The 27,001-nt window shown below is 37.6% G+C and overlaps 4 protein-coding genes across 5 annotated transcripts; 3 read left to right on the top strand and 1 right to left on the bottom strand.

Annotated features, from left to right (window-relative positions):
• The first annotated feature begins 3,785 nt into the window (after positions 1-3,785).
• On the top strand, positions 3,786-8,265 carry LOC145901446 (putative sodium-coupled neutral amino acid transporter 12). 2 transcript variants are annotated; one of them, XM_082989135.1, is made up of 12 exons: positions 3,786-3,963; positions 4,060-4,181; positions 4,249-4,333; positions 4,578-4,695; positions 4,778-4,885; positions 5,085-5,184; positions 5,258-5,366; positions 5,452-5,545; positions 5,769-6,067; positions 6,614-6,730; positions 6,956-7,194; positions 7,725-8,265. In XM_082989135.1, exons 1-12 carry the CDS (start codon positions 3,949-3,951, stop codon positions 7,861-7,863), a joined length of 1,545 nt encoding a protein of 514 aa, XP_082845261.1. In that variant the 5' UTR covers positions 3,786-3,948; the 3' UTR covers positions 7,864-8,265. The 2 variants fall into 2 exon arrangements, with proteins under 2 accessions (XP_082845261.1, XP_082845260.1); XM_082989134.1 differs by having other exon boundaries at positions 4,775-4,885; positions 7,725-8,260.
• A 221-nt stretch (positions 8,266-8,486) lies between these two features.
• LOC145902814 (fibrinogen C domain-containing protein 1-like) lies at positions 8,487-10,413 on the bottom strand. Its single transcript, XM_082990912.1, has 6 exons — positions 10,155-10,413; positions 9,655-9,761; positions 9,302-9,398; positions 9,132-9,228; positions 8,738-8,878; positions 8,487-8,682 (listed from the first exon to the last, which is right to left on the bottom strand). Exons 1-6 carry the CDS (start codon positions 10,411-10,413, stop codon positions 8,493-8,495), a joined length of 891 nt encoding a protein of 296 aa, XP_082847038.1. The 3' UTR covers positions 8,487-8,492.
• A 5,627-nt stretch (positions 10,414-16,040) lies between these two features.
• Positions 16,041-17,561, top strand: LOC145902815 (uncharacterized). Its single transcript, XM_082990914.1, has 7 exons — positions 16,041-16,143; positions 16,269-16,336; positions 16,393-16,485; positions 16,547-16,745; positions 17,046-17,162; positions 17,217-17,399; positions 17,455-17,561. The coding sequence occupies exons 1-7, from the start codon at positions 16,041-16,043 to the stop codon at positions 17,559-17,561; spliced, it is 870 nt and encodes a 289-aa protein (XP_082847040.1).
• Positions 17,562-22,058: 4,497 nt separating this feature from the next.
• On the top strand, positions 22,059-26,909 carry LOC145902226 (E3 ubiquitin-protein ligase RNF10-like). Its single transcript, XM_082990108.1, has 13 exons — positions 22,059-22,646; positions 22,807-22,961; positions 23,030-23,235; positions 23,411-23,501; positions 23,590-23,774; positions 23,832-24,003; positions 24,252-24,359; positions 24,573-24,690; positions 24,884-25,017; positions 25,085-25,219; positions 25,329-25,548; positions 25,689-25,918; positions 26,196-26,909. Exons 1-13 carry the CDS (start codon positions 22,553-22,555, stop codon positions 26,481-26,483), a joined length of 2,136 nt encoding a protein of 711 aa, XP_082846234.1. The 5' UTR covers positions 22,059-22,552; the 3' UTR covers positions 26,484-26,909.
• Positions 26,910-27,001: the final 92 nt, after the last annotated feature.

Below are 27,001 nucleotides of genomic sequence, written 5' to 3' on the forward strand. Positions count from 1 at the left end.
ACATAATCTTTTTGCTGGTTGGGGAAGTAGGGGATCTAAAGGGTTTGGCGGCAAAAAAACTGGCATTTGCCGCCACACTCGGTGAAACTGTGGGTGTTTGTTTGTCTGATGATGGACTTGGATTTATATCCGGCAATGAAGCATTGTCCACAGAAACATTTACAGAAGTGTGTTCATTGGACTCTTCACTTGACGATACTGTATCAGATGATTTAAGTGCAGAACGTGACAACCTAAGCTTACGCAATTCATCTTCAATAGCAGTATTTCTTCTTTGATTTTCAGATGCTGTTTGCTGCAAAGCTTCTAGTTTTGCCTTGATAAGATTAGAGCGCTTCTGCTTGTACTGAAGCAGGTGTGCTTCCTTTGATTCTAACTCAGTGGTTTGGTTGGATGTTGTCTTCTGTGAAAATATAGCTTTCTTGCGAGCAACAGAGGTTGATACAGTAACAAGTTCTTCTTTTACTAGCTTAGATGATGAAGTTGACAGTGAAGAGCTTCTAGTTTCATTTGGTTTAGTAGTTGTAGTTTTATCATCTTCAATTTCAGTTTTTGACAGTTGTGTTACAGTATCAGTTTCACATTTTTCAGGGTGGCTCCCACCAACATGAACAAAAGCAGACTTTTGGATATTGGTTTCTACCTCTACCCTAGTTTCATTGGCACCCGTTACCGCTTTCAAATTAGTGTAAAAAAAGCCACCACTTTCTTCAAGACAAACATCTTCCTCATTAAGGTTGTGCTCTTCTTTGATTGTTTGGTGTTCACTGTGGGTTGTAGATGTTTCCCTTACAGAATGGGTAAGGTCTATTGAAAGTGACGTAGGCACTTGTGAAACTTCATCCAGTGACTTGTGACCAAGCCCACTTTCACTACCAGACAGTACATCAACAACAATGGGATCATCAACTCCACTGTGAGTATGTGTTTCCCTACTTACTTCATTATCTTGAATTTCATCTGTCGAATTTTCTTCAACTCCTCCCTCCTCATATCTACCTCCAGGTTGCATGGAAGTAACTTCAACATTTCTGTGACTACTATTTTCCCTTTTTATTTTGATATTCTCCCAGGTTTCAAAATCTGTGCTTCGATTGATGCTTTGGTTTAATTCATATGATACATTAACAGCTACATGGTCATTACTATCATCACTTTCTTGCTCCACGATTTCTTTGTCCTGAGTGTCTGTTGATTTGGGTATCTCCACTTCAGTAACAGAGCTGATAATTGATTCATTCACATTTATAACCACTTCATTACATGTTGAGCTCTCCAGCTTGCTATCAAAATGACTTGCAGCAGTTTCAGATTCTGAAAATTGATCAGAATCATGAAAGTTGCTCAGAATGTTAGCATTTCTTTTCCCAACTGATTCCTCCTTCTCCAGAGTTCGATCAACAGTGTCATCATCATGGGAAGAACTTTCTTGGGACAAGTCCTCTTTGGAAAGTGAAACTTCAGTGTTGCTTATTTCACTGTCACTGGCCTCAGATACAATTTTTATGTTGTTGGAACTTTTCCAATCGGAGAAAGGTTCATTGGCTATATCCTGATCATCTGCTATACTGTTATTGTTATGTTGATCGAAACTTGTGTGTACACTGGAACTATCAGTTGAAATATGAACGTCAGGAAGAAATGATGGTGGGGGCGATGGAAAAACTTCTTCATCGGATTTCTCCTCTTTGTCTGAAGTAATTTCTGTCGTAGCCACAACTTCGTTTTCCCCGTCACTAGATTTGCTTTCAGTGTGATCAGAATAATGCAGTGTTTCAACTTTCTTCGTTTGATGATCAGCATTTGTGCTTTCATCTACCAACACAGAAACACTTGATTGTATTTCCACTATAGAGTAACTTAAATTTGAAACTGAAGTGCCTTGTTCTTCTGATAAGTGAGGCACAACTATTTCATTCTTGTCTGGATTTTCATCCAATTTTTCTACATTTTCATTTATTTCCCCAAAACTTTCATCCTGCGTTACATCTTGATTATGGTCTTTGAACTCACTATCAGCACAAATACCCAAATTTTCATCAGCCACATTGACACTTGTACTATCTTGTAAAGTTTCATCAAAGGAAAGCTTTCGGACAAGTACTGTCGGATTTTCGTTAAATGACTTGTGGTATGAACCATTACAAACCAGTGGTTCATTTGCAACCATATAAGACACTTCCTTCATATCCTTGCTATCATTGAGGAGAAATGTAGCATTGCTCATTGACAAAGGTGCATTTTCAGACAATAAAAACAACATCATGCTGTTTCTATTTGGTTCAAAATGGCTTTCCTCCGATTCCAAAACATCATCAACAGCCAGTGAAAAGGGATCATTTATGCCGGCTTCTTCTTCAGAGTGTACAGTTGCATTTGTTGCAGTCAGATAGGAATCCATATCATCTGCCTTGGAGTGGTCATTCAAAGTTGGGATGTACTGATCACCTAACACAATTGGATTTGCATCAGAGATAGCTTGCAACTGGCAAGCCATATCAAACAAGGCAGTGTGTATGTCAAACAAGCCACCGCTTGCTTGTTCAAAGTCCACACCGCGTGTTGAATGATCTGCACACATTTTCTGGTCCTGTTTCTCATGCAGTACATAACAATCAGAGTAATCAAATGCATTCAGAACACCGAAGTTTTCATTAAAACTCACAGAAAAGGGACGCCATCGTTCAGACAAGGTATTAATTGACGTATGCACCTCAGACAAGTTTGAACCATCACATTTTGACAACCTCTCAGACCACACAAACATGTCCTCATGAACAGACTTTAAATCCTTTCTCACAACCTTCGATTCCATTTTTAAATTTACATTAACCTATTCTACAAACCATATCCAAAAAAAGTTTAACATTAATGATTGAAGTATGCCATTATTTAATTGCAAAAAAAACATGACTTGAGGGGTAAATTTTTGTGACACTTTCATTTAATGTTAATTTGAACACTTCCTCATTAGTTTATGCAGCTACATGAATTGATTTGCTTGGAGAGATATTTTTTACTGTGGTGTCATTGTCATGTCATCAACATATAGGAAGCAGTAAAGCACCCGTGACAGCTTTTACATAGATGCATCAGTGATCAGTGAGCACTACAAGCTAACTACACGGCAGCAAAATTAAGCCAACAAAACGTTTAATATATGAAACAAACATAAAATGTCCTTGTCACAAAATACGTCTTTCACAATGATAAACCGCGGTTAGAGAAAATAACTCAGGGAAGGCTAAACTATCGTAAACTTTTTGCAAACGGTATATCTGACATTCACATATACTTCGTTCTACTTCACATTGCTCTTTCTATTCACGTGGCAATGTTTGGTGCATTGCAGCATTTTGTATTTTTGCATTCGCGGGTTCAGTACGGCACGTCAACCGTAACAAGGCAATAATAAAGGCGCTTTATCGCCCTCTTGCAATTCAGGTTCGACTATAAAAACATGGTTTTGTTTAAAAGTATGCCTGTTTTGCGGTAAAAATCGTGTTTAAATATAGTGTTAACTTGTTGACAACTTTTAGGCACTTTTACATATCATAGTAAAAATTTAGGACACATCTAAAACAAAATTATCAGAGTTTCCGCGAAGCCCATGTTGGGAATCACTTACGTAAAGCCTAAAAATAAACGTTTTAATACGGGGGTACCAATTATTTCATTTGTAGGTTAAATGTGCTTATAATAGACGAACTCATGTAGATTCCGTTTATGTGTCCACAATGTAGCACTGGGGATGCCCCGTGCTCTTTTGTTGTTTATGTGGATAAACGGATCGAACGGATCTTCATGCAAAGAAAAATACTTGTGTCTATCGTTGTCAAACAGTTGATTGTAGTCTACAAAATAGCTTTCAATTGCACAAACGGCACGCTTTTCGGTCTTCTGTTTTTGCGGAATAAACGGAACTAAACCGCAAATAAATCTTTCAAAATGTACTCGCCAACAGTAAGTATTTAAAATTGTACTTCTCCAGTCATATATCTGGGCCTGTAAAATATATAGATATAAATTGGCTGTCATCAGCTAATTTTTTTCTCTTAGATTGGAGTTATCTACATATTTAATCTAATCGTGGGGACAGGTGCACTAACTCTTCCAAGGGCAATGAGTGCAGCTGGTTGGGTCATCAGTATTGTCCTGCTTTGTTTCCTAAGTCTAGTGAGGTAATATTATAGTGCATTTTGTAAGTATGCATACTTGCAATGCAGTAAATGGTAATTGTATCAACAGCTACATCACCACGACGTTCGTTGTTGAGACACTCTCAATTGCAAATGCCTGCATTCGATGGAAAAAGAGAAATGAAACAAATGAGGTATATAGGCTACAGTTTTTGATTAACATTTCTTATTTCTATCCCAGCATAGCATTCAGTGCCATGACTTGTTTCAACCTAGTTAAAACCTTGTGTTTCAAGTGTCTGCATAACTATGTTACTTAGCAGTGTTTAAAACTTTTTTAGGCTTTCCCAATAAAGTTAGTGTCTCCTAAAGTTTGTAAAGTATTTGATACTAGAGAAGTTAAAAAATGTTTACACACCTTGATGTTATTTTTCAAAGAATGAAAAAGAGAGGCCTTCTGAAGCCAGTGAGTCAGATTGTAATGTCAATGAACAAGTTCGAATCAGACCAAATTCCATATCTGAACATACAAGGCTCTTAAATGACACTGAAGAACGTGAGTATCTGCATGGAACTGCAACTATTTCTGCAACGAATATGTAATTTGATTATATTTATATTGTTTTTCATGTTAGTAGCTGGATATTCCAATATGCCAGAGAGAGAATGGCCTGTACGCAGCAGTGCTTTTGAAATAACTCAAGCTGTTGAGATGGGCGAAATGGCTGACATGTTCTTCAATAAAAGTTAGTAAGCACGAAAAAAAAATGTCCTTTTTCCTTCTTGTTCAATTTTTTGACAGACAACCTTTGAAACAGTTTTAGCATAAAATATATAATGTAGATTCTGGTTAAAACGTGCATAACTGCGTTGACAACTGTGTAAAGTTCTTACCTTGTCATAGTTTCAAATGGCATAAATTAATTACTTATTTGTGTTATATAGTTGGAAGAACACTGTTTTACTTGTGCATTGCGATATACTTGTACGGAGACCTTGCAATTTATGCAGCTGCAGTTCCAAAATCTCTGCGAGACATTGTGTGGTAAGCATGTTTTTGTTTTAAACATTATTTTTAATTTTGCCAAGCAAGTTACATCATTAAATTTTTCAATCAGCCAGAACATGTCTTGTGTCCATGGCAACCACACTAAACATGATCCATCTGACAGTGACATATGCTGGGGAAAGTCAGTGACAAGAATGGATGTTTATCGCATATTTTTGGTGAGATGCAGATTTGGTCTATTACATCTCTGTTATCATTTTTTGTTTGCAATTAATTGACTATGAAACTTTTATGCCTTGTTAGGCATTATTTACTGTGATTCTGGGACCTTTTACATACTTCAGTATTCAAAAGACCAAATATCTTCAAATATTCACCACTGTGTGCCGTTGGATAGGTATGTACATTAACAAATGCAAAGCTTAATTTAAGAATAGATTTGAATTCAAGTTTACAATGGTTGCATTTCAGTTTGTGTTAAACATAAAATTGACACACTTGAAAATATGTTTGCGCAGTTAGTGATATATGTAAAATGATGGAGGCTATTTGATTGTAGATATATAAGGCTAACTACTTAAAAGCTGTGTACATGTGCATCATTGCTGTTTGTTTTACAGCGTTCATCACAATGATTGTTCTTGCTGTGGTACATATTGCCAAAAAGGGGGCTGCTGGGAAGCCTCCTCCTGCAGATCTTTCTGGTGTTCCCAACCTATTTGGGGTGTCAGTGTATTCCTTCATGTGTCAACACTCCCTACCCTCCCTAGTCACACCCATTCGAAACAAGCAGAATCTCTACAGGATCCTGGCCGCCGACTATTTGCTCATTTTGCTTTTCTACTCGCTGCTTGGCTTCACCGCCATTTTCTGCTTTCCCAATGAAGACTTGAAAGACATTTATACCCTTAACTTTCAGGTTCAGTTTAATGTTTCTTGGTTATAATATTGTTGTATGTTTGGTTCAATGGGAAATTAGTCCGTACAATCACTGCAAATTCACAGTAAAAAAAAAGGATTTCAAAAATTAAAAAACGTCCTTATCTGTGACGTCGGTCAGGTCAGCTCCTTATATTGATGGAGCTCTACCAATCGCATCAGTCAAACTGATGATGACAAAAGTTTTTGTCGAAACGTCTTTAACATGACAGTGTTAATAGCAATATGGGCCAGTCTATTTATACTCAAAAAACATTGTAGTCTTAAAATTTTTGTTGTAAAACTAAACAATGTGGTGGATCTATTCAATAACGATTGCCATTTATATGTGCACACACAAAACTTGAGGAGAAAGGGTCTAAATTATTGCCATCCCTTCTCCCACGTTTTGCTTTACAACCCCTTCAGGCAATTACCATTTACTGTCGATATAAGCCGCTGTCCTTTCAACCATACCATGTTAGTAGTTACGGATAATACTTCGGTCTTAACACCAAAACGATGGATCATTTTTGCACGTTTTCAGGATTCGTGTTACGTCACGGACGTATCGTTCCTGCGTTATTTTCTCGGCCTCTTCCCGGTCTTCACTCTCTCAACCAACTTTCCAATCATCGCCGTGACCTTGCGAAATAACCTCAAGGTTAGTAAGTGGTTGAAATTGTCAGGTTGCTACAATTAAATGTGATTACCAAAACCTCGTGTTGAATATTGCATAAATAATGCAGGTGATATTGTGTGTTTCCCTCCTATAATTATACGCGAAAAACTAATCCCCACGTAAGTTCACTGGGACCCCCAGAAGAGTTTAGAAACCCCAAGCTAACGCTAGAAAGTTCTCACTCTTTGTTGTACTTCGTTATTTCAGGCGCTCTTTTGGACAACCCAGTCATTCTACATCAATCGTCTGCTATTTCCAACTCTTGCCATTCTTCCGCCGATAGTGATCGCCTTCATCACCAACGACCTCACAACTCTTGTCGGAATCACGGGTTCCTACGCAGGGGCGGGCGTCCAGTACGTTATCCCGGCGATGCTCGTGTATTACGCCAGACGGGAAGTTAATCTAATCGCCTCTAAACCGTCTGAGACAAGAAACAGGCTCAGGTATTATTGTAAAGGTGCCAGAAGTGTTCCTGTTGAAAGCGTTTGTTTGTTTAAGGTTTTTTAATGTTAGGATAATTTGAGTGTGTTTTTAATCCGATTTTGTTTATTATCGCACTGTCACTTGCTGTAAAGTCGCAGAAATGTAGATGCTGTATGGCTCATGCAGTAGATCTGTGGGCCTGATGGTATGACCAGGGTCGGCTATTTACAACTCAACATGATTTCCTCATATCTCTCTTCAACTTATCAGTAAAAACTTTGTCTGCAATGCCTTGGTTGCGATGCCACCAGTGAACCTATTGATCAAATGTAACTTGTTTTTTACAACAATTTGGTGGTAGCTGTATTTTTTACATCCATGAAGCCGGGTTTAACACGCAATTTGCGCCGGCGGAATCTTATTTTCATTATCCAAAAAATCCGCCGGCGCGTGTTGACTCGACCTTACTTGACACCTGTAAACTATGAATACAGTATGTGCGTATTGCAACACTTTATACGAGGTTGCTGATCAACATGTATTTTTTCAGGTCGCCTTTCTCGAGGAAAACGTGGGTATTCCTTGTTCTGGCCTGGTCGGTAATTTGCTTAGTTTTCGTTACAACAAATCACGTGTTATCGTTTACTTCTCACAACATTAACGGAACCAACGCAGGTCAAGGGCAATAAAGTGATTGCAATCGTTGGGTTTTTTTGACGTATATTGTGGTGAACTGTTGAATTTTTTTTTTGCTTTTAAGTGGTTGGTTTGTTTATTTTCTTATACAGTGGGCCATATTTTATGAGTACGAATATTTATTTGTCACTTTTGTTGTTTTTCCCATGCAATTGATAAAGTGCAATTCCATTGTCCTTTTATTCCATTCAATCAACTACATGTACGTATTGCATTTGCCTTCGACTTCTCTGAGTTGACATCTCATATATGCTCATCATTACTTGTGGATTTTGCAACTGAATCTTAATCTGTCGGTGGTAAGGAAATTGATAGAAAGTGTACATGGCGTTTGTGATTTGTTTTCAACTCGTTGACCCAAGTTTCTTAGCTGTTTATAACTGCACGAAACTCTTATATAGTCTTTAGGCGACGTAACAGCTGTTAATATGCTTGTATTTTATAGTACATAGCTACGCCTCTTAACTGCGTTCAGCATAAACATAAACAGCCTACACAGTACTAGCAAAATTTTGTACGAAAAGCGTTTACAAAGCCGTATGATTTATAAGTTCCTACATTTTGTAACGTTTCTCGCTTCAACGCTCAGTTCTAAACAATGCTTAAAAGTTGTCCTTCCCTCTTAATCGCATCTCAGTTTCATAGTTGAGGCCTTGATCGTCACTCTGCTTCCCAACCACTCGTTCCAAACGTTTCCGTGCCAACTTCCGGTAGAAGGACCGTACGCGGCGTTCAGCTTCCCGACCTGGCAGCTACGAAACCACCACCCCCCACTAATTCCATACACGCTCGTCGCGCAATTCAAGGTGTTCCTACGTGTAAGAGTTTTGACAATTTGATGAAGAAAACGGGCAAACAACCTCATACTGATCATTGTCGTGGTCTTTGGTGGTGAAAGCCATACCGTTGTGACTGTGATCCGATCGTGTGAGGCTGTTTCCGGCAGTTCCGCTGTACCCGGCCACGTTAAGACGGTACAGGTCATTTTCATCGTTAATAGAAAATGCACTGCGTAAAAACACGTGAAATATATTAATATTTGCTGGAAAACAGTAAATGCATTCACGGGCGTTTTACCAAAGTCTTGACGAGCTATAAACTTTTTCAATAAAATGCATTTCCCATGGGAAATCTGGTCCAGCTCCACTGTTTTTGAACTGATGTCACTAACAGTAGGTTCAGTCAAACACCCGCGGAGGCAGAAACGTAATCACACACACAGTACACAGGCGCCACTCGCAAAATGTGTATAAGTGAATACCTATATTCTGCAAAGGCGTGGTCGTTATTAAAATCCCACAAGTCCACTCGTAATCTGCAACCTCTCCCGTCGGTCAGCTTGAACACTTTTTCCAACCCTTGTCGTGAAACGCAAATTTAACATATGTTCTTGAGAAATATATTGTCCAAACGTTATTGAAACAATCTTACCCAACCAAAACTCTCCATTTGGATCTCCGAATCCATGTTTGTATTCCTGCCACGTTCTTGAGAAATCCACGCTTCCGTTGAAGCGTCTTTGGAAAACCTATAAGCAGTGTGTAAGAATTTGCAACTTGTTTCAATTAAATCCGGAGGGTTAAACTTAGTGACCGCTATGTCCTTTTAAGGCTGTGAAGCTTTTCTACTATTATTGGAACGTTTATTTTTTACATTAAATAATTGTGAAAACCCAAAAGAAAAGAAAGTAAAGTTAGTATAAAGGTATGTACAGTGCGTGATATATGTTAATAGGCATGTCTATTATATATACAGTTGATTAAATAAACTAATCGCCTCCTTACAATCCACCCGCCATCGCAATACAACTTTTCCCCCGACCGGAGAGTCTGGTAGCCGACTTTCGATGACGTGCTGCAAGTGGGGGGTCGATGCAGTGACGTATTCAGATCTGCAAACACAACTCCACTGCGTGTTCTGAGGTATTTGTCGTGAATGTCTACATATTTTACAGACCAAAACTGTATTGGTCGATTTTAGTGAATACACTGCCAGACAAATCCAAGAAGTGCATTAAATAACACAGGTCGTTTATAATTCGATTGAATCTGAATACTTACCAGATACAAGGTTTAATGTTTAAGAAAAGGTGACGTTTAATGTTTTTGTCGCAGGTGTTATGACTTTATTTATAACCATAAATTCAATCAAGACTATACGGCCTGCTTTATTTTCACAATTGCTTTACGTAACATTGAGCAATTAAGCCAAACACTGAAGTGAAACTTGGTATGTTGAACGAAACCCTAATTCAGAACTTTCAAGTCAAACTCTTTCAAGTTACCTCTTATTAGATTGGTAAATTTTTCCTCCAAAGCCGTGGAATCGCCAATGTCTCCCTTTTGACCAGATGGGCCGTCGCCTCCTGTTGGTCCAGCCTTTCCGGGTGCACCGACTTCACCTTTCGATCCCTTGGTACCTTCATGGCCAATGTGACCTTCACCGCATACAGGCACCGTCACATATCGACACTCCTGCCCCTCGACAACTAATTCGACATTTAACAAAACTAGCGCAATAGTTCGAAGATATGTTGCTTTCATGTTGCATTTAATGCCACTGCGAATCGATGTCACGTTTGCCACTAACGCCCAGCGGGGCTTACAGCAACCACTTGTAATTACATTGCTTTGCTCACATACATTCCTCAGAAAACACGCGGTTTGCAAAACCTACGGTTTATGTACATAACATGGTTCATTACAAGCCTTATCGGCACTATATCCACTGCACGAACAAAAAAAGGAACATTAACAGATAAACGTTGTTTGCACTTATATACATGGACGTTATAAACATTTTCGAGGTACTCTTTAGATTTAATACAATCAACATTAAGGGCATTCAAAACGACAAAACAGTAGGTATTGCAGTCAATGCTACATAAAAGTTTTGCAGCATATCCATCTCTGCTTTGACTAAAAATCACTTGTTTATCATCCTGTAAATGTTTCCGTGTTACAAGCGGTATTGCACATATTGTGGTGACTAATGCCGCTCTATACGTCGCATTGTGTCGTGGGGCGTTTCATCAATAAGTTGTTGTGTCGTTTCGCGTTATTATGTTCACTACAGTTTTGTAGCTGGTTGAAAGTGTGTGGACAACAATGTTTAAGGAACGAACATGGATTGTTGCTGCGGGTTTGTCCCAATTGTTCGTCACTTGTGTGTTGGCGATTTACCTCAAAACAGGATTTAGGTTTCTCCCAGGTAATCATGTGAAACTGCTAAGAAGTTCACAAATAATGTTTTTTATTCAACGATTTTTTACCCAAAGTAAATATCAAGATGCAAAAAATTGTAAATTTCGAAGACATAATTTAGGCTTTCCTAGAAAGTAACAATTTATGTTCCAGAAAAATTAATAATATATTAATGCAGGACTGGAACTCAAAACACCACACCAAGTTATCTCTAAATATCAGTTGGAAATATCTCCTAAGTATTTGGTATGATTTTAAAGCCAGATCAATTTACTTCACACAATGCTTACGATTTCCTCTAGTTCCTTATTGCTTGGTCATATATTGCCGGGGGAAAATTGTTGTCCACACTATACCTCTACAAGTTGGCGAAAAATATACGTATCTTCAGTTGGGTAAGTTGTGATAAATAGAAAGCAAGTTATTACAATGCGTTTACAAAACTTTTTTATTTTAAAGAAATTTTATTTTATTTCGATACTGACCATGGCCAACATGCTGGTTTGGATGGTGGGCTATGGAACCGAAGATCATTACTGTGGTGTGGTAACAATGATCGCAATGGCACTTATGTGTTTCACGCAACTTTACATGGTTACCAAACGGTTTGTTGACAGCAAAACCGATTCGAAATCTCAAGCCAATACTCCAATTCCAAGTAAGTGATACCACTGCTTTCTCTTGTATTAATGTTTGTCAAACTTCTTATATCAAAAGACAAGGACTAATGTAAGGTTGCAATGCGTCATGGTTGTCTCTGTCATGCCCGGGAATTTAAATATGACATTTTGTATAACAAAAACACATTATATAAGATGTATGTCACTAATTGAGGATAATTACCAAAAAGGGTCATCATTTGGGCCTAAAAAATTTTTAATATTATAAATCGGACGTGTCTTTTCATCTATGGCAATCCTGGCCTATAGCGCAGAAGAATGTCAAAAAACACCTCTTCGCAGAGTCTTCAATTCTGACATTACAACTTACATTATTGCATCCAACCGTGTTTGCTGCCGTCTGGAGCGTGGAATCGATCACCTTTCAACTAAACTACTATCTCGCTTTTGGACTTAAAGGTATTCCCCTTTTGTATTAATGTTCAACACACTAAACGATTGGTTTATTTGCAGATATTTGCAACGTATCCGTTTGTGGAACATACAGTCTTTTGTTTTTTGCTCTCTGTCAGATATTATGGACAGTTGCCGACTTTACATATTTCGAAAACTACAGCAAACATATTTCTTCCTACTACCTATTCGTAATGACAGTTTCAGGAGGTGTTTTTGCGACCAACTACAATGCCCACATTGGTTGGTAATTTTTTTCTTTGATTTATATATTATCGTGACATAATTTCGACAGGTTTGACCGTCAACAATTCCATCTGCTTGGGATCATTTATGCAAGCATTGATTGTGTATTGCATCCGGTACAAGAATCTGCCCACTGCATCGACCAAGAAAGACTAATAAATCCAGTTGATGGTTGAATATTGGATATATGTATTTAACAAATGAAATTGTTTTCTTTGTACTTAGACATGTAGATTCCTTAAAACATGAACATATTGACACAAAATATTAATACAAATTGTTTCATTGTTTGAACGGTTTCATAAAAAAATGTTTCCCAGTATTATTATTTCTATTCGTAGTCTATTTGGTATGTAATCAAAAGAATATACAAACTACTTTCAACATCCACAATGTTACGTAAATCGGAACACGGTTGAATCGGTTTTCTAAATGAATGACGAACGTTCAAACTATTTGCTTTCCGGTCAAATGAGCAGTGATCGAAAATTTTACTGTTGGATCTTTTGCTACAAAACATACATTAAATTTAAATTCAAAGGAACATATTCGAACATTATTGTGTAACGTTTATCTTTCTCAAGACTCGTATGACCTGCCTAAAACCAATAGGGCAGTGATTCCCAATTTTTTTGTGGTTGCGTACCACTTGGAGGGAAAACAATTTCAACGCGTACCACCTAGTTAAGTGTTACAAAGTAACCTAGAGGATAAAGTAACGGACATTTTGGGATCACCTGCGTTTTTTTAATTTTAGCTATATTCGCAAAGTACGGAAAGATGCTGGCGTACCAGCACCTAGAATGCCGTCGCGCACCACTAGTGGTACGCGTACCACCGGTTGGGAAACACTGCAACAGGGGGCCTGGTGTACTTTTAGCACCACATCTAATATCTCAGCTATCCCGAACACTACAAAACTGGAACTTCACGTGAATATTAAATAACACCTTACGAGTTGTCATGCCAAAAATGACGTCGCCACCTATGAAGTAACGAAATTTACATGAGGTAAAAGCTTTGCTTTCAATACTCGCTACTCTCGTCAACGAATTTCAATGACATACACCGTAAGGTACAACGCCAACAAAATATGTGCCTTTATTAAAAACGTCAGTGTTCAAACAACGAGTCCTTCCCGTTACTGCCACGCATACATATTCTCAGGTAACAACACCAAGAAGAAGTCATAGATAACATATGGCGGACGCTAGAGGCGATAAGGAGAGGGAGATAAAAATATGTAACAATTGCAAACAAACTTCTTTGATAAAATAGGCACCAGGGCTCTTGAAAAATTGTCAGTGCAAGGACCTTTTTTGTAAGATTGTGGATGGAACCGAGACTTTCCATGGAAATTCCAGTTTCAGAGGAGTTCACAGGCCTAATCGCATGGATCGTGGTGCGCCACGCATCAGCCTGTCCCTGCCATATGCCATTGCCATTGTTTTACTGTTGTCAATCAAAGTACAGGTTACAATAAGTTTACAAGTTACAATAAGTGGCAGGAAATGCCAACGCTGGCGTTTTGATAACTTCCTAGCAAAACAGGAAAGGTTGGTCTGACAGTAAATGCCTTGCCATAAACCACGTAAACTTTGAAATTTCAAGCTCAGCAAAAACCTTAGTGATAATAAGTCGATGTGCCACTGGTTTACGCACAACTGTCCACCTTGTGTGGAAGGTAGATATTTTTAAAAAAACGCTTGAAAGCATTGCATAACCAATCGTTAATTACGTCTTATTGGCTCATATTAAGTCACGATCAAACCGATTGAGATGAGTCGAGTCCATCTTACTCACGGCCATTGTTTTATATTTCATGTTATTCAGGGTTTTTATAAAACTTTAATACTCAATCGTTCGAAACTTGTACGGAAAAGAAAATGAAACGTTCGTTCTCGTGTCTACTGGTTGCTGTGGTACTTCTCAGTGTGGATGGTAAGCAAACCTTATCGTCACTTACTTGTTAGTAAAATAACATATTCCTTTATTTTTATGGTCACATTAAAAAGGGGGTAAAAGTGTACTGTTTCTGGAAAAGAGTTTGTGCTGGAGTTCATTGCTTAGCCAGGTGCTCCACGGATCAAAAGTTTTGAGAAACCGTGTTCTAGATTTTGTTGACTGATTATATCAATGTTGGTTTAATTGACAAAAAAACAATTACTCAGGGGTTGCAAATACTGCATACATATTATCGGTTTCAAAATGTTTTCTTAGGATTAAGGTTGAGCAAAAGCAGTCTAACCACGCTTCTTGTAACAATTTAACGACCGTAATAATTTTTGCACAATGTTTTTTACCTCCAACTAAGACCGGAGTTGATTTCTATCCAAAATTATACTTCTATCCACCCCATTATTTTGTGTCGTACCGTTGTCCAAGTACTGGAGATGCTCCAAGTGGCTCAAAGTTTAATTTCTGTCTACCTAATGGCCATTGGTTGTCGCCAGCACCCACGTGCAACAATTGAAACGTTGTAAACGTGACATGGATGGAAACGATAGAATAAAAAGTAAACCAATAGACATTCCAACTAATAGAAGTATGTGTTGAAGTTTAGAAAACATTCAATTTCAAAATCGCCAAGTTGAAAACAGCAAAAAGTCAGCAATAGTTCAAAAAACCAATGATGGAAAACAAAAAAACAACTTCTTTACACATCACGTAAAATGAAAAAGTGCTGACAAAAAAATAAAAGCGCAAGCGTAAAAGGGATTTTGGCAGTTACAAATATATCTGTTACATAAAATGGGAGATAATACAGTTAAAGAGGATTGTGTCTTTTGATGTTCTAGGGACTAAGAATGGCGTCAGTGTCGTCATATTCTATTTTTTGAAACGTAACAAAGGTCGTTTGTTTGTCTTTATTACAGGGTTGATGAACGTATGTTTTTCCATCAACTGATTACTGCATTTCAGAAAATGGACATTATAAACATTCTCGAGGTAATTGTTACAGCGAGGATTAAGTTGTCCATGTTTCCCGCCACTTTCTTTGTGACGCTTGGCGTCTATGACGTAATATTGCCCCGTAATGGCCACGCTTTGCAGTGAATGTGATGTATTTGGATGGTTCAAGTAGAATTTACTGTGTCTCTTTGTAGCCAGCTGTTAATGAAACTAAGTTGTAATAATTAAGGAAAATGGTTTAATTTGGACCTGGACTCCGAAAAGTTGGTACGTTGTCGTTATGGTTGTAGACATTATGTGTTGTGTTGACATTAAGTGTATGTTCGTTTACAACAGAGAACCGATGTTGTTGAGTCAAGTCGCGTTTTCTATGGGAAAAATATAATGTGGTAGCTGGCACGCTCCAGGCCGTGCAAGTTCTACAAGGCGGACAACAGCTGTTACAGTAATCTTTAGATTTAATACAATCAACATTAGGGGCGTTCTGACGATAAACGGTATGTATTGTAATCAATGCTATACGTAAAAGTTATACAGCATATTTATTTCTGCTTTGACTAAAATTCACTTATTTATCATCTTGTAAATATTTCCGTGTTGCACATATTGTGGTGACTAATGCCGCTCCATATGTCGCGTTGTGTCGTGACGCGTTTCGTTGATTAAGTTGTTGGGTGATTTCGCATTATTATGTTTACTATAGTTTTGTAGCTGGTTGAAAGTGTGTGGACAACAATGTTTAAGGAACGAACATGGATTGTTGCTGCGGGTTTGTCTCAATTGTTCGTCACTTGTGTGTTGGCGATTTACCTCAAAACAGGATTTGGGTTTCTCCCAGGTAATCATGTGAAACAACTAAGAAGTTCACAAATAATAATTTTTACTTATTTTTCGAAAAAATAGCTTAGACTTTTCTAGAAAGTAATAATTTACACTCCAGAAAAATTAATAATATTAATGCAGGACTGGAACTCAAAACACCACAACAAGTTGTCTCTAAATATCAGTTGGAAATATCTCCTAAGTATTTGGTATGATTTTAACGCCAGATCAACTTACTAAGTATAATGCTTACGATTTTTTCTAGTTCTTTATTGCTTGGTCATATATTACTGGAGGAAAATTGTTGTCCACACTTTACCTCTACAGGTTGGCGAAAAATATACGTATATTTAGTTGGGTAAGTGTGATAAATACGAAGCATGTTATTACAATGCGTTTAACGCGCTTTTTATTGCAAGAAATTTTATTTTATTTGGATACTGACCATGGCTAACATGTTGGTTTGGATGGTCGGCTATGGAATCGAGAATCATTACTGTGGTGTGGTAACAATGATCGCAATGGCACTTATGTGTTTCACGCAACTTTACATGGTTACCAAACGGTTTGTTGACAGCAAGACCGATTCGAAATCTCATGCCAATACTCCAATTCCAAGTAAGTGATACCACTGTTTTCTCTTGTATTAATGTTTGTCAAACTTCTTATATCAAAAGACAGGGACTAACGTAAGTAATGTGAGGTTGCAATACGCCATGATTTTCTCTGATATGCCCGGGAATTTAAATATGACATTTTGTATAACAAAAACACATTATATAAGATGTATGTCACTAATTGAGGATAATTACCAAAAAGGGTCATCAAATTTTTAATATTATAAACCGAACGGTTTTTTTATCTATGGCAATCCTGGCCTATAGCGCAGAAGAATGCCAAAAAAACACCTCTTCGCAGGGGCTTCAATTCCAACATTGCAACTTACACTATTGCATCCAACCGTGTTTGCTGCCGTCTGGAGCGTGGAATCGATCACCTTTCAACTAAACTACTATCTCGCTTTTGGACTTAAAGGTATTCCCCTTTTGTATTAATGTTCAACACACTAAAAGATTGGTTTATTTACAGATATTTGCAAGGTATCCGTGTGTGGAACATACAGTCTTTTGTTTTTTGCTCTCTGTCAGATATTATGGACAGTTGCCGACTTTACATGTTTCGAAAACTACAGCAAACATATTTCTTCCTACTACCTATTCGTAATGACAGTTTCAGGAGGTGTTTTTGCGATCAACTACAATGCCCAGATTGGTTGGTAATTTTTTTTTTCTTTGATTTATAGATTATCGTGACATAATTTCGACAGGTTTGACCGTCAACAATTCCATCTGCTTGGGATCATTTATGCAAGCATTGATTGTTTATTGCATCCGGTACAAGAATCTGCCCACTGCATCGACTAAGAAAGACTAATAAATCCAGTTGATGGTTGAATATTGGATATATGTATTTAACAAATGAAATTGTTTCCTTTGTACTTAGACATGTAGATTCCTTAAAACATGAACATATTGACACAAAATATTAATACAAATTGTTTCATTGTTTGATCGGTTTCATAAAAAAATGTTTCCCAGTATTATAATTTCTATTCGTAGTCTATTTGGTATGTAATTAAAAGAATATACAGATCACATTCAACATCCGCAATGTTACGTAAATCGGAACACGGTTGAATCGGTTTTCTAAATGAATAACGAACGTTTAAACTATTTGCTTTCCTATCAAATAAGCAGTGATTGAAAATGTTACAGTTGGGTCTTTTGCTTCAAAACATGCATTAAATTCAACACTTTGATTTAACTTCTTGTTTGTTTGTGTTGGTGGAAGTCATATTCATGAACATGTTTGAATAATGCATCAATGTTAGGAACGATGGTTTTCAATTCACATTAATGGTCTGAGTGGATTGCAGTGGTTTAAGCCAGGACTAATCGTTGTACAATTAAAAATGTTTCGTGAAAGCAATTAGGGTTGAGTAACTAAAACGTATACGTCAGTGTCATTGCCACAAGTTTCATTGCTAAATTTCAATGAAGAACATAATCGAACATTATTGTGTAACGTTTATCTTTCTCAAGACTCGCAGGACCTGCCTAAAACCAATAGGGCAGTGATTCCCAACTTTTTTGTGGTTGCTTAAAAATTGGAGGATAAACAATTTCGACGCGTACCACCTAGTTGAGTGTTACAAAGTAACCTAGAAGATAAAGTAACGGACATTTTGGGATCACTTGCGGTTTTTTCAACTCGAGCTATATCCCCAAATTACGGAAAGATGCTGGCGTACCAGCACCTAGAATGCCGTCGCGCACCACTGCAACAGGGGTCTGGTGTACTTTTAGCACCACACCTAATATCTCAGCTATCACAAACACTACAAAACTGAAACTTCACGTGAATGTTAAATGACACCTTACGAGTTTTCATACCAAAAATGACGTCGCCACCTATGAAGTAACGAAATTTACAAGAGTAAAGAGCTTTGCTTTCAATACTCGCTACTCCCGTCAACGAATTTCAATGACATACACCGTAAGGTACAACGCCAACAAAATATATGCCTTTAATAAAAACGTCAGTGTTCAAACAACGAGTCCTTCGCGGTACTGCTTCGAATACATAGTCTCAGGTAACAACACCAAGAAGCAGTCATAGATAACATATGACGGACGCTAGAGGCGATAAGGAGAGGGAGATAAAAATATGTAACAATTGCAAACAACATCTTTGATAAAATAGGCACCAGGGCTCTTGAAAAATTGTCAGTGCAAGGACATTTTTTGTAAGATTGTGGATGGAACCTAGACTTTCCATGGAAATTCCTCAGTTTCAGTGGAGTTCACAGGCCTACTCGCATGGGTCGTCGTGCGCCACGCACCAGTCTGTCCCTGCCATATGCCATTGCCATTGTTTTACTGTTGTCAATCAAAGTACAGATTACAATAAGTTTACAAGTTACAATAAGTGACAGGAAATGCCAACGCTGGCGTTTTGATAACTTCCAAGCAAAACAGGAAAGGTTGGTCTGACAGTAAATGCCTTGCCATAAACCACGTAAACTTTGAAATTTCAAGCTCAGCAAAAACCTTAGTGATAATAAGTCGATGTCCCGCTGGTTTACGCACAACTGTCCACCTTGTGTGGAAGGTAGATATTTTTAAAAAACGCTTGAAAGCATTGCATAACCAATCGTTGATTAGTTCTTATTGGCTCATATTAAGTCATGATCAAACTGATTGAGATGAGTCGAGTCCATCTTACTCACGTCCATTGTTTTATATTTCATGTTATTCAGGGTTATTATAAAACTTTAACATTTAATCGTTCGAAACTTGTACGGAAAAGAAAATGAAACGTTCGTTCTCGTGTCTACTGGTTGCTGTTGTACTTCTCAGTGTGGAAGGTAAGCAAACCTTATCGTCACTTACTTGTTAGTAAAATAACATATTCCTTTATTTTTATGGTCACATTAAAAAGGGGGTAAAAGTTTACTGTTTCGGGAAAAGAGTTTGTGAGCTTGAGGTTAACCGAGTTCATTGCTTAGCCAGGTGCTCCACGGATCAAAAGTTTTGAGAAACCATGTTGTAGATTTTGTTGACTGATTATATCAATGTTGGTTTAATTGACAAACAAACAATTACTCGGGGGTTGCAAATACTGCATACATATTATCGGTTTTACAATGTTTCCTTAGGATTAAGGTTGAGCAAAAGCAGTCTAACGACGCTTCTTACAACAATTTAACGACCGTAATAATTTTTGCAGGATGTTTGTTTCCTCCGACTGATACCGGAGTTGATTTCTATCCACAATTATACTTCTATCCACCCCATTATTTTGTGTCGTACCGTTGTACAAGTACTGGAGATGCTCCAAGTGGCTCAAACATTAATGTCTGTCTACCCACTGGTCATTGGTTGTCGCCAGCACCCACGTGCAATAATTAAAACGTTGAAAACGTGACATGGTTGAAAACAATGATATAAAAAGTAAACCAATAAACATTCCAACTACTAGAAGTATGTGTGTTGAAATTGATCCATTGCAAGAGTTAATAAATAAATGATTTGTTTCAGTCCGGATAGTAAATACACACGGAATTTTCATTATATGGGTAAATAAATAGTTCACGCCTTAAAAGAATTTCAAAGGAAAGCAGATTGTTGAAGTTATGAAAACATTTAATTTCAAAATCGACAAGTTGAAAACAGTAACATTTGGTAACAAGGCACTGATGTAGCCGATACGAAACTTAATGAATTCAGTGCAGAAACAATAAAGAAAAGTCAGTAACAGTTTAAAAGTAATGATGGAAATCATTCAAACAAAAAACAGTTTCACATTGCAAGAAAAATGAAAAGTATCAAAAAAATGTAAGCGAAGGCGAAAAAGAGATTTGGGCAGTTACAAATATACAGACTTTTGCTTCACCTCGTTTGTCCTTCAAGGTCTCGCTCATGTGGTGTAGGATGACAACTTGTGACCTTTTGAAGTTTCGAACTTTTTCTGCTTTCCCCAAGGTTTAGTAATTGCTTCACTTGTATAGTTGTAATTCCTGTTCTCTGAAATAAATAAATTTAGGTACAGGTCGAATAAAAGTTTTGTCGCAGGATCGGCGTATAAACAAAATCTTTTATAATATAGGGAAAAACGTGGCAGTGCAAGGGCTTTTTCTGTGGGATTGTATTTAAGTGCGACCAAGTTTTTGTAGTAGAAACTCCTCGGTTTTGGACAAAACAATGGTGTTCATAGGTCCCTATACTTGCATGAGTCGTGAAAGCACGAGTCTGTCCATGACACATGCCATTGCCATTATTTTAGTCTCTTACTATAAGTTTCAGGATATGCCAACGCTGAAAAAAACAGAAAAGTTTCGCTTGCTTAATACCATGTAGACTTTAAAATATCAAGCTCAGCAAAAACATTGCAAGACTTTTTTGATATAGTTTGTGGAGGATTGATGTTCAACAAAAGACAACAACTTTAAAGATATACTCTCCCGAAAGTTTGGGATTCGAATCCCGATCAAGCTTGTCGATATAGTGTAACTTAAATCAATTTTTTTTTAACCCAAACGTTTGCTCCGAAAGAGTCGGTTTAAAATATACTCCGTTTTGGATATTTTCTTACATTAAGATACCGGAGTTTATAATATCACGGGAATTGAGTTTCCATCAAGAAATTGTTTGCAAACACTTGATAACTGAAATGTTTTTTTTTTCCCCAAAAAATAGATCTACGAAATTGTTCGATTGGACTATTAGGAATTTCCTTCACGTTAGATCTATTGTTTCCGCATGTTTCTCATCTTTTTTCCCATTTCGTTTACTGGACAATTTGGGCATGCGATAAACGCGTAATTTTTGGTAACGTTGGTTTTACCTCTCGTTTTCGTTTTACGCGATTTTTGCATTATTAAAATTTTGGTGGCTTTTTTAGGTATATGCAAGTGTTGAGTAGCAACAGTAGAGTATTTACCCATCCCAAAATCCAACAATAACATCAACAATATCTTTGAAACTTAATGATCGTTTCAAATGCGTTGGTTTGATAGGCATATCTACTTTTAATTTGTTAGTTATTTCTTAATAATGCTTGTGATTGAAAGATGTGTATGTGTCCCCTGTGGAGTTGATTACTATCCACATCGTATCGGGGAGTGTTAGGTAATTACTTCTTGTAAATAGTTTCGATTACAAAGAAATTTGAATTTACCTCTGTACCCCAACCAAGCTAAACCCACTTATGTTAACGCAACGATTAACTAATATAACAAAGACCAACACGGGTAAATTATCGAACCGTCAACCAACACGCATTTAACAATCTTGAAAATGAGCCGTGACGTAAATTTTCACCTCGTTTCAGTCTGGTAACTCCATTACCAGTTTTCAGTTTTCACCACCATGGTATGTTACAATTACAAAAGAAGTTTTTTAAACGTAGCCTTGTTGTATCTGTTGCATCAAATGGGAGAAAATACATTTAAGGCTTGTGTCGTTTAATATTTCTAGGGACTAAGAATGGCGTCAGTGTCGTCATATTCTAAATTTTGAAACGTAACAAAGGTCGTTTGTTTGTCTTTATTACAGGGTGGAAGAACGTATGTTTTTCCATCAACTGATTACTGCATTTTAGAAAATTCTCCACTAGCCCTCCTTTGTAGGAGAGTAAATTGTTAACAGATATAATATCTGTTAAGAAGGTTTGTGCCTTCTCGGGTCTTTAGTTTTTAACTCCCCATTTCCCAAACTTCCACCATCATCTTCTCCTAATCCAAGAATCATTGTTTTCTCGTTTTTTGTGGTGAAACATGGCATTCTAACTTTTGGTCAACATGTCTTTTGTCAACATCACACATCTGTTGGTCCGCGAGGCCGTATTTTCAACTCAATTTGTGCATGTCAATATCTCCAACAATGTCTTCTCGAGCTGGCTCATTGCCAATTACCAAAGTTTCCAGCTCTGAAAATATTTGTGCCAAGTCAAAAGAAGGTATATATTTATTGTGTAATTTTGTTTTCTGAAAAAAAAAGATTTTGTTTTTTAATAGTTCTTTTTGGCGGACACTAAAGAGTAATTCTAAAAGTTTGGTTTGAAATTGTGTGGGGATGGTGCTTGTGGTACACTGAAAAATTTACCTATGTATGTTTAGATCGCAAAAGAGGCAACTTCAGCAAACATCCTGGAAATTATCAAGAAATCAGTAATAATGCATGTTACTCCAATGCAAAAGGTGCAAACAATCATTATCAGAAACAACCAAGGGCAAAGTCTTGTGTCAAAGCTTGTGGTGGACGTAGGAATCAGGTTTAAAAAACACAAATTCATAAGGTTTGCATAGCCTGACTCTATTTTAACAATGAAATTCGTTGCAGGTGAAAGCTGAAAGACGGGATGCATTTTCTCCGCTTCCCGTTGAGCAACATGGAAGCAAGAAAACCAACATGAATCATCTGCTTAATTTTACATTTGATTCAAGTTACAATGATCACAAATATGCGCCAAGAGGCAAAGTTATCCATGGGTGGAAACCTGGAAGTCAACAGACAGTGTTTAACAAGGAGCAGTTCATTCAGGCAAAGTATGAATATAATTAATTGTAAATATCAGCTTGATATTGATAATATCTGGAAAACAAAAATTGACTTTTATATTAATGTGCACCATTTGATCATTCTCTTTTTTTTGTGTGCATGTTTGGTTTGTTGTTTCATATTCTGTTTACAACTAAGTTTGACCTTTGCACTGTTTTCCAGTTGCCAGCTTGTTGTAAAAGAAGGTCTTGACTACAGTGCTTACTGTGCTGATGCAGATATTCCTATCGATTGGGATCTAGTTGAAAAAGTGGTAAGTGCAAACATTATTAATTGGCTCATTTCTGATTGTTATACATCTTGCAAGTAAATGAGTTAATTTTATTTTCAATACAATGCAGAACATGTGGAGCCATGAGACACCCTCTTGCCCAATATGCCTTGAATCACCCAATGCCGCAAGAGTTACTAAATGTGGACATATTTTTTGCTGGCCGTGCATTCTACATTATCTTGCTCTTGAAACAAAGCCTTGGAGAAAATGTCCGATTTGTCATGAAGCTGTGCACCAGACTGATCTGAAAAGGTCTGTTTTTGAGGCTTCACTTTGTTAATGTAAAACAACACAAATTTGTTTGAGTAGTGTGTCAGTCTACGAGGATCAATTTTATGACCCCCAAAGCATAATAACAATGAAACTGATGAAAAGGTATAGAGGATCCATGATTGCATATCCGGCAGATAAGCATGAAGATAGCCTTAGAAGTATATCTGATCTCCGCAATTTTGTTGGCACCACCAAGGCTCAAATAATGGTAATTTACTTCCCTATTTGATTAAATCGTTATTTGTTAAAACAATGGGTATGGTAAAAAAGTTGAAATTTGTGCATTGCCATTACCTTTCTAATGCTAGACACCAAACAACTTTCATTGCAGATCCTAATGTCCTAATTGTATACGATTGGTAAAAGATGGTTAATCACCAAATTGTGGTTTTCTGCTTATTTGTGTATGTTTTCCCCTTTTTAGGACTTTTGTTTATCAATCTAAACCATATTTAGAGCCAAAGAAATTTTAAATTTCTACATGCCACATCTGGACAAGTCATCACCAACATAGTTCAAGTTGAAATGGAGCAACTGGAGTTCAGGCTTGCAACTGAAAGTGACGTAAGTTGGTGTGTGATTGTCACATGACAAGCATTGTTTGTTTGTGGTTGCACAGGAAGTGACTGTCATATCCGTTACTGTCCTACCCTAAATTTTTGCTGAGATAGGTGTTTATATTATTTTTCAACCTTCAATTATTGCGTGCTGCAAATATGCATGCACTTATACATGAATGCATTGGTCGACATGAATTTGTGATTTGTGTGAATTTAGGATTTGGAGAAACAATTTATAATCGCTGCATTGGACCTCTGCAAACAACGGCAAGCAGATTTACTATCTAGCATCGAAAAAAAGCAACAATGTGCTGAACAAACTTCCACAAATACGGGTATGCTGAAGTTTGCTTTCAGTTTCTGTATATGATAGATAACTGTTACTATATCCGCCAATATTTTGGCTAACATCCAGCTATGCAGTGACTCATCATAGGTATCATACATGGCTTACAACGTTCTAACTTGCAATAAATAAAAGCACAGTGCTTTAGTACGCAATCTAACTGACTACAAAAAACTTTACAGAAACTGTGACCGAAAAAGGTTGTGTGGACAAACAACCGGAACCAGAAAACAATTCCAGTGTTTGCCTGGAAAGTTCATTGCAGTTGGAAAAGACTCCTGATTCACCCAATGACCATGTTTACTATTTCTATCAGGTAAAAACAGATTAGTATGTCAACATGTGCCTACTATTTATCATTGTTATGGCTTTGTTGAGATTAGGCGAAAGATGGGCAACACATTTACCTGCATCCGGTAAATGTAAAATGCCTCATCCACGAGTATGGCAGTTTTGATCAGTGTCCAATGGAGATCACTGGAAAAATTCTTGAAACTGAGGATCTTATAATGAATGAGGTTCGAGTCAACATTCATTTTTGCAAAACAACTGCAATATGCTTCAAGTTCATGAAGTTTTAGGTAGAAACAAAAAAAATCTTTTAAAAGACCAACAACTTTCCCACAGGCAATGAGGAAACGCCACCGCTATTTGGCGCATTTGCCGATTTCACTCGAGTTTCACGTGACTGAGCTTGACCTGCGTCCACCGGTGCTGCAGAAAGCTACACTTGATCTCTTTCATGACCACTTGGAGCGACGCGCAACCCAGCGCAAGCGAAAAGCTCGCGAAGAGAAAAAGGTCCTTCGCAAAGTTCACAACGCTGAGATGAGGAAACAGGGGAAATGTGAGTTTGATTCGGTTTTAAATATTTAAATAAGTTTAAACAGATTTACAAGCAAAGTATAATGCCCTTCATAACATATTATAATTTCTTGCAAACAAGGACTGGCGAACGATTTAAACATACAGGACTTTATGTTTCAGACCCGTCTGCACGCATAAGCTTGGAGAGTCAAAAGCAGTTTCCTAACTTCCCTGGTCGTTCCGGCGCTGGTCCAAGTTCGTTTTCAGTTCTTCTTCCCAGCTCTCAAGTCGACCAATGCGAAACACCACACGACAATATCTCCGAGCCGAACTCCAGCACATCGGTCAGTCCGTTGGTTGTAAGTGCGAGCAGCAGCTTGGAAAATACCGCCGGACCCTCTTTTGCACAGGTAACTGTTATGTATTTTTTTAAACTTATGGTTCGGTGGTGTTTTTTAAAGTATCATGTAAAAATTCATGTAAAAATGTAACGAATTAGTCGCAATTATGGTTAGTTCTGGTGATACACACACAGTGATTTCAAAAATTCTGGTTAATCTAATAGGTAAAATACGGCTGCCCACAACGTAAATAACCTGAATAAAAACTTTCGCACGCAGCTGTGTTCCTTGAGAAATACGTCAGTTCCTTAACTGATGCGTTAACTCCGTTGCGCTATATTGACAGATGCTGAGAAGTGCCAAGACCGCCGAACAACAATCTTGGTCGCGGATCTGTCCCAGTTCTTCGCAGACAAGTCAGACGTCAACGAATGACGTCGTCGACGATGATCCGGATTACGTGGCACCGCCCTCGTACCAGAGTTCGTTCGGCGATGCACTCACTAGCGCCCTCTCCCGGCTTGATACCGGTGCGAGTGAAGAAAATGAGAGAGGAAAGGGAAAAAAGGGACGGGGCAAGAAAAAAGGAAAGAAAGTTCTCTTGTTCAGCACGGCGGGTCATCAACTGCAATGAGTTTGGTTTGGGGGAAATGTGTTGCTAAAAACGTAATGTGCGCTTTGACCAGTTATTTTGCCTGTGTACAACATAAAATGTCAAAATATCCTGACATGTATATTGTAAACATGATCAGCGTAATAGTGTGTTATCAAAAATGCAAAAAAATGTGTAATTGCAACGCATGACAAATTGCTTGGGTGTTTTTAAATCTTCTTGTGTACTTACCAATTCTTAATTTATATATACTTAGACGTGAAAATGTCGATTTGTTTGCGGCAGATGTACAGTCACACGGCCTCGCTGTTACACTAAATGAACAGTCCGTATGTGTTGCATTGATATCAACTCGTTTAGCTTCGTTAAGTTCAGCTCTGCCTGTAATATTACCCCTATCCCTACAACTACAAATGTCAAAAAACATTAAATAAAATGGGTACCTAGTTCGGTTGAGTTTGTCTATGTATTCAGCGATGTAGCCTACTTTTATAGTCATTGACACACAAACCAATAGAAAAACGTGTTTCCCTCGAGGA

Source organism: Ascidia mentula, chromosome 5 (genome assembly GCF_947561715.1).
Source record: "Ascidia mentula chromosome 5, kaAscMent1.1, whole genome shotgun sequence".
Lineage (NCBI taxonomy): Eukaryota > Metazoa > Chordata > Ascidiacea > Phlebobranchia > Ascidiidae > Ascidia > Ascidia mentula.

What these genes read in the sequence shown, in the direction of transcription:
- LOC145901446 (XM_082989134.1), top strand. An exon ending in TCTCTGCGAGACATTGTGTG is followed by an intron (nt 5,185 to 5,257) that starts GTAAGCATGTTT and finishes TTTTTCAATCAG; the next exon opens with CCAGAACATGTCTTGTGTCC. An exon ending in ATGTTTATCGCATATTTTTG is followed by an intron (nt 5,367 to 5,451) that starts GTGAGATGCAGA and finishes ATGCCTTGTTAG; the next exon opens with GCATTATTTACTGTGATTCT.
- LOC145902814 (XM_082990912.1), bottom strand. Translation starts at nt 10,413, where the DNA reads ATGAAAGCAACATATCTTCGAACTATTGCGCTAGTTTTGTTAAATGTC. An exon ending in ATTTACCAATCTAATAAGAG is followed by an intron (nt 9,762 to 10,154) that starts GTAACTTGAAAG and finishes TTGTGTTTGCAG; the next exon opens with ATCTGAATACGTCACTGCAT. An exon ending in CACGCCTTTGCAGAATATAG is followed by an intron (nt 8,879 to 9,131) that starts GTATTCACTTAT and finishes GTTTTTACGCAG; the next exon opens with TGCATTTTCTATTAACGATG.
- LOC145902815 (XM_082990914.1), top strand. Translation starts at nt 16,041, where the DNA reads ATGTTTAAGGAACGAACATGGATTGTTGCTGCGGGTTTGTCTCAATTG. An exon ending in AAATATCTCCTAAGTATTTG is followed by an intron (nt 16,337 to 16,392) that starts GTATGATTTTAA and finishes GATTTTTTCTAG; the next exon opens with TTCTTTATTGCTTGGTCATA. An exon ending in CAACTACAATGCCCAGATTG is followed by an intron (nt 17,400 to 17,454) that starts GTTGGTAATTTT and finishes TAATTTCGACAG; the next exon opens with GTTTGACCGTCAACAATTCC.
- LOC145902226 (XM_082990108.1), top strand. Translation starts at nt 22,553, where the DNA reads ATGTCAATATCTCCAACAATGTCTTCTCGAGCTGGCTCATTGCCAATT. An exon ending in GGGATCTAGTTGAAAAAGTG is followed by an intron (nt 23,502 to 23,589) that starts GTAAGTGCAAAC and finishes AATACAATGCAG; the next exon opens with AACATGTGGAGCCATGAGAC. An exon ending in CCGGACCCTCTTTTGCACAG is followed by an intron (nt 25,919 to 26,195) that starts GTAACTGTTATG and finishes CTATATTGACAG; the next exon opens with ATGCTGAGAAGTGCCAAGAC.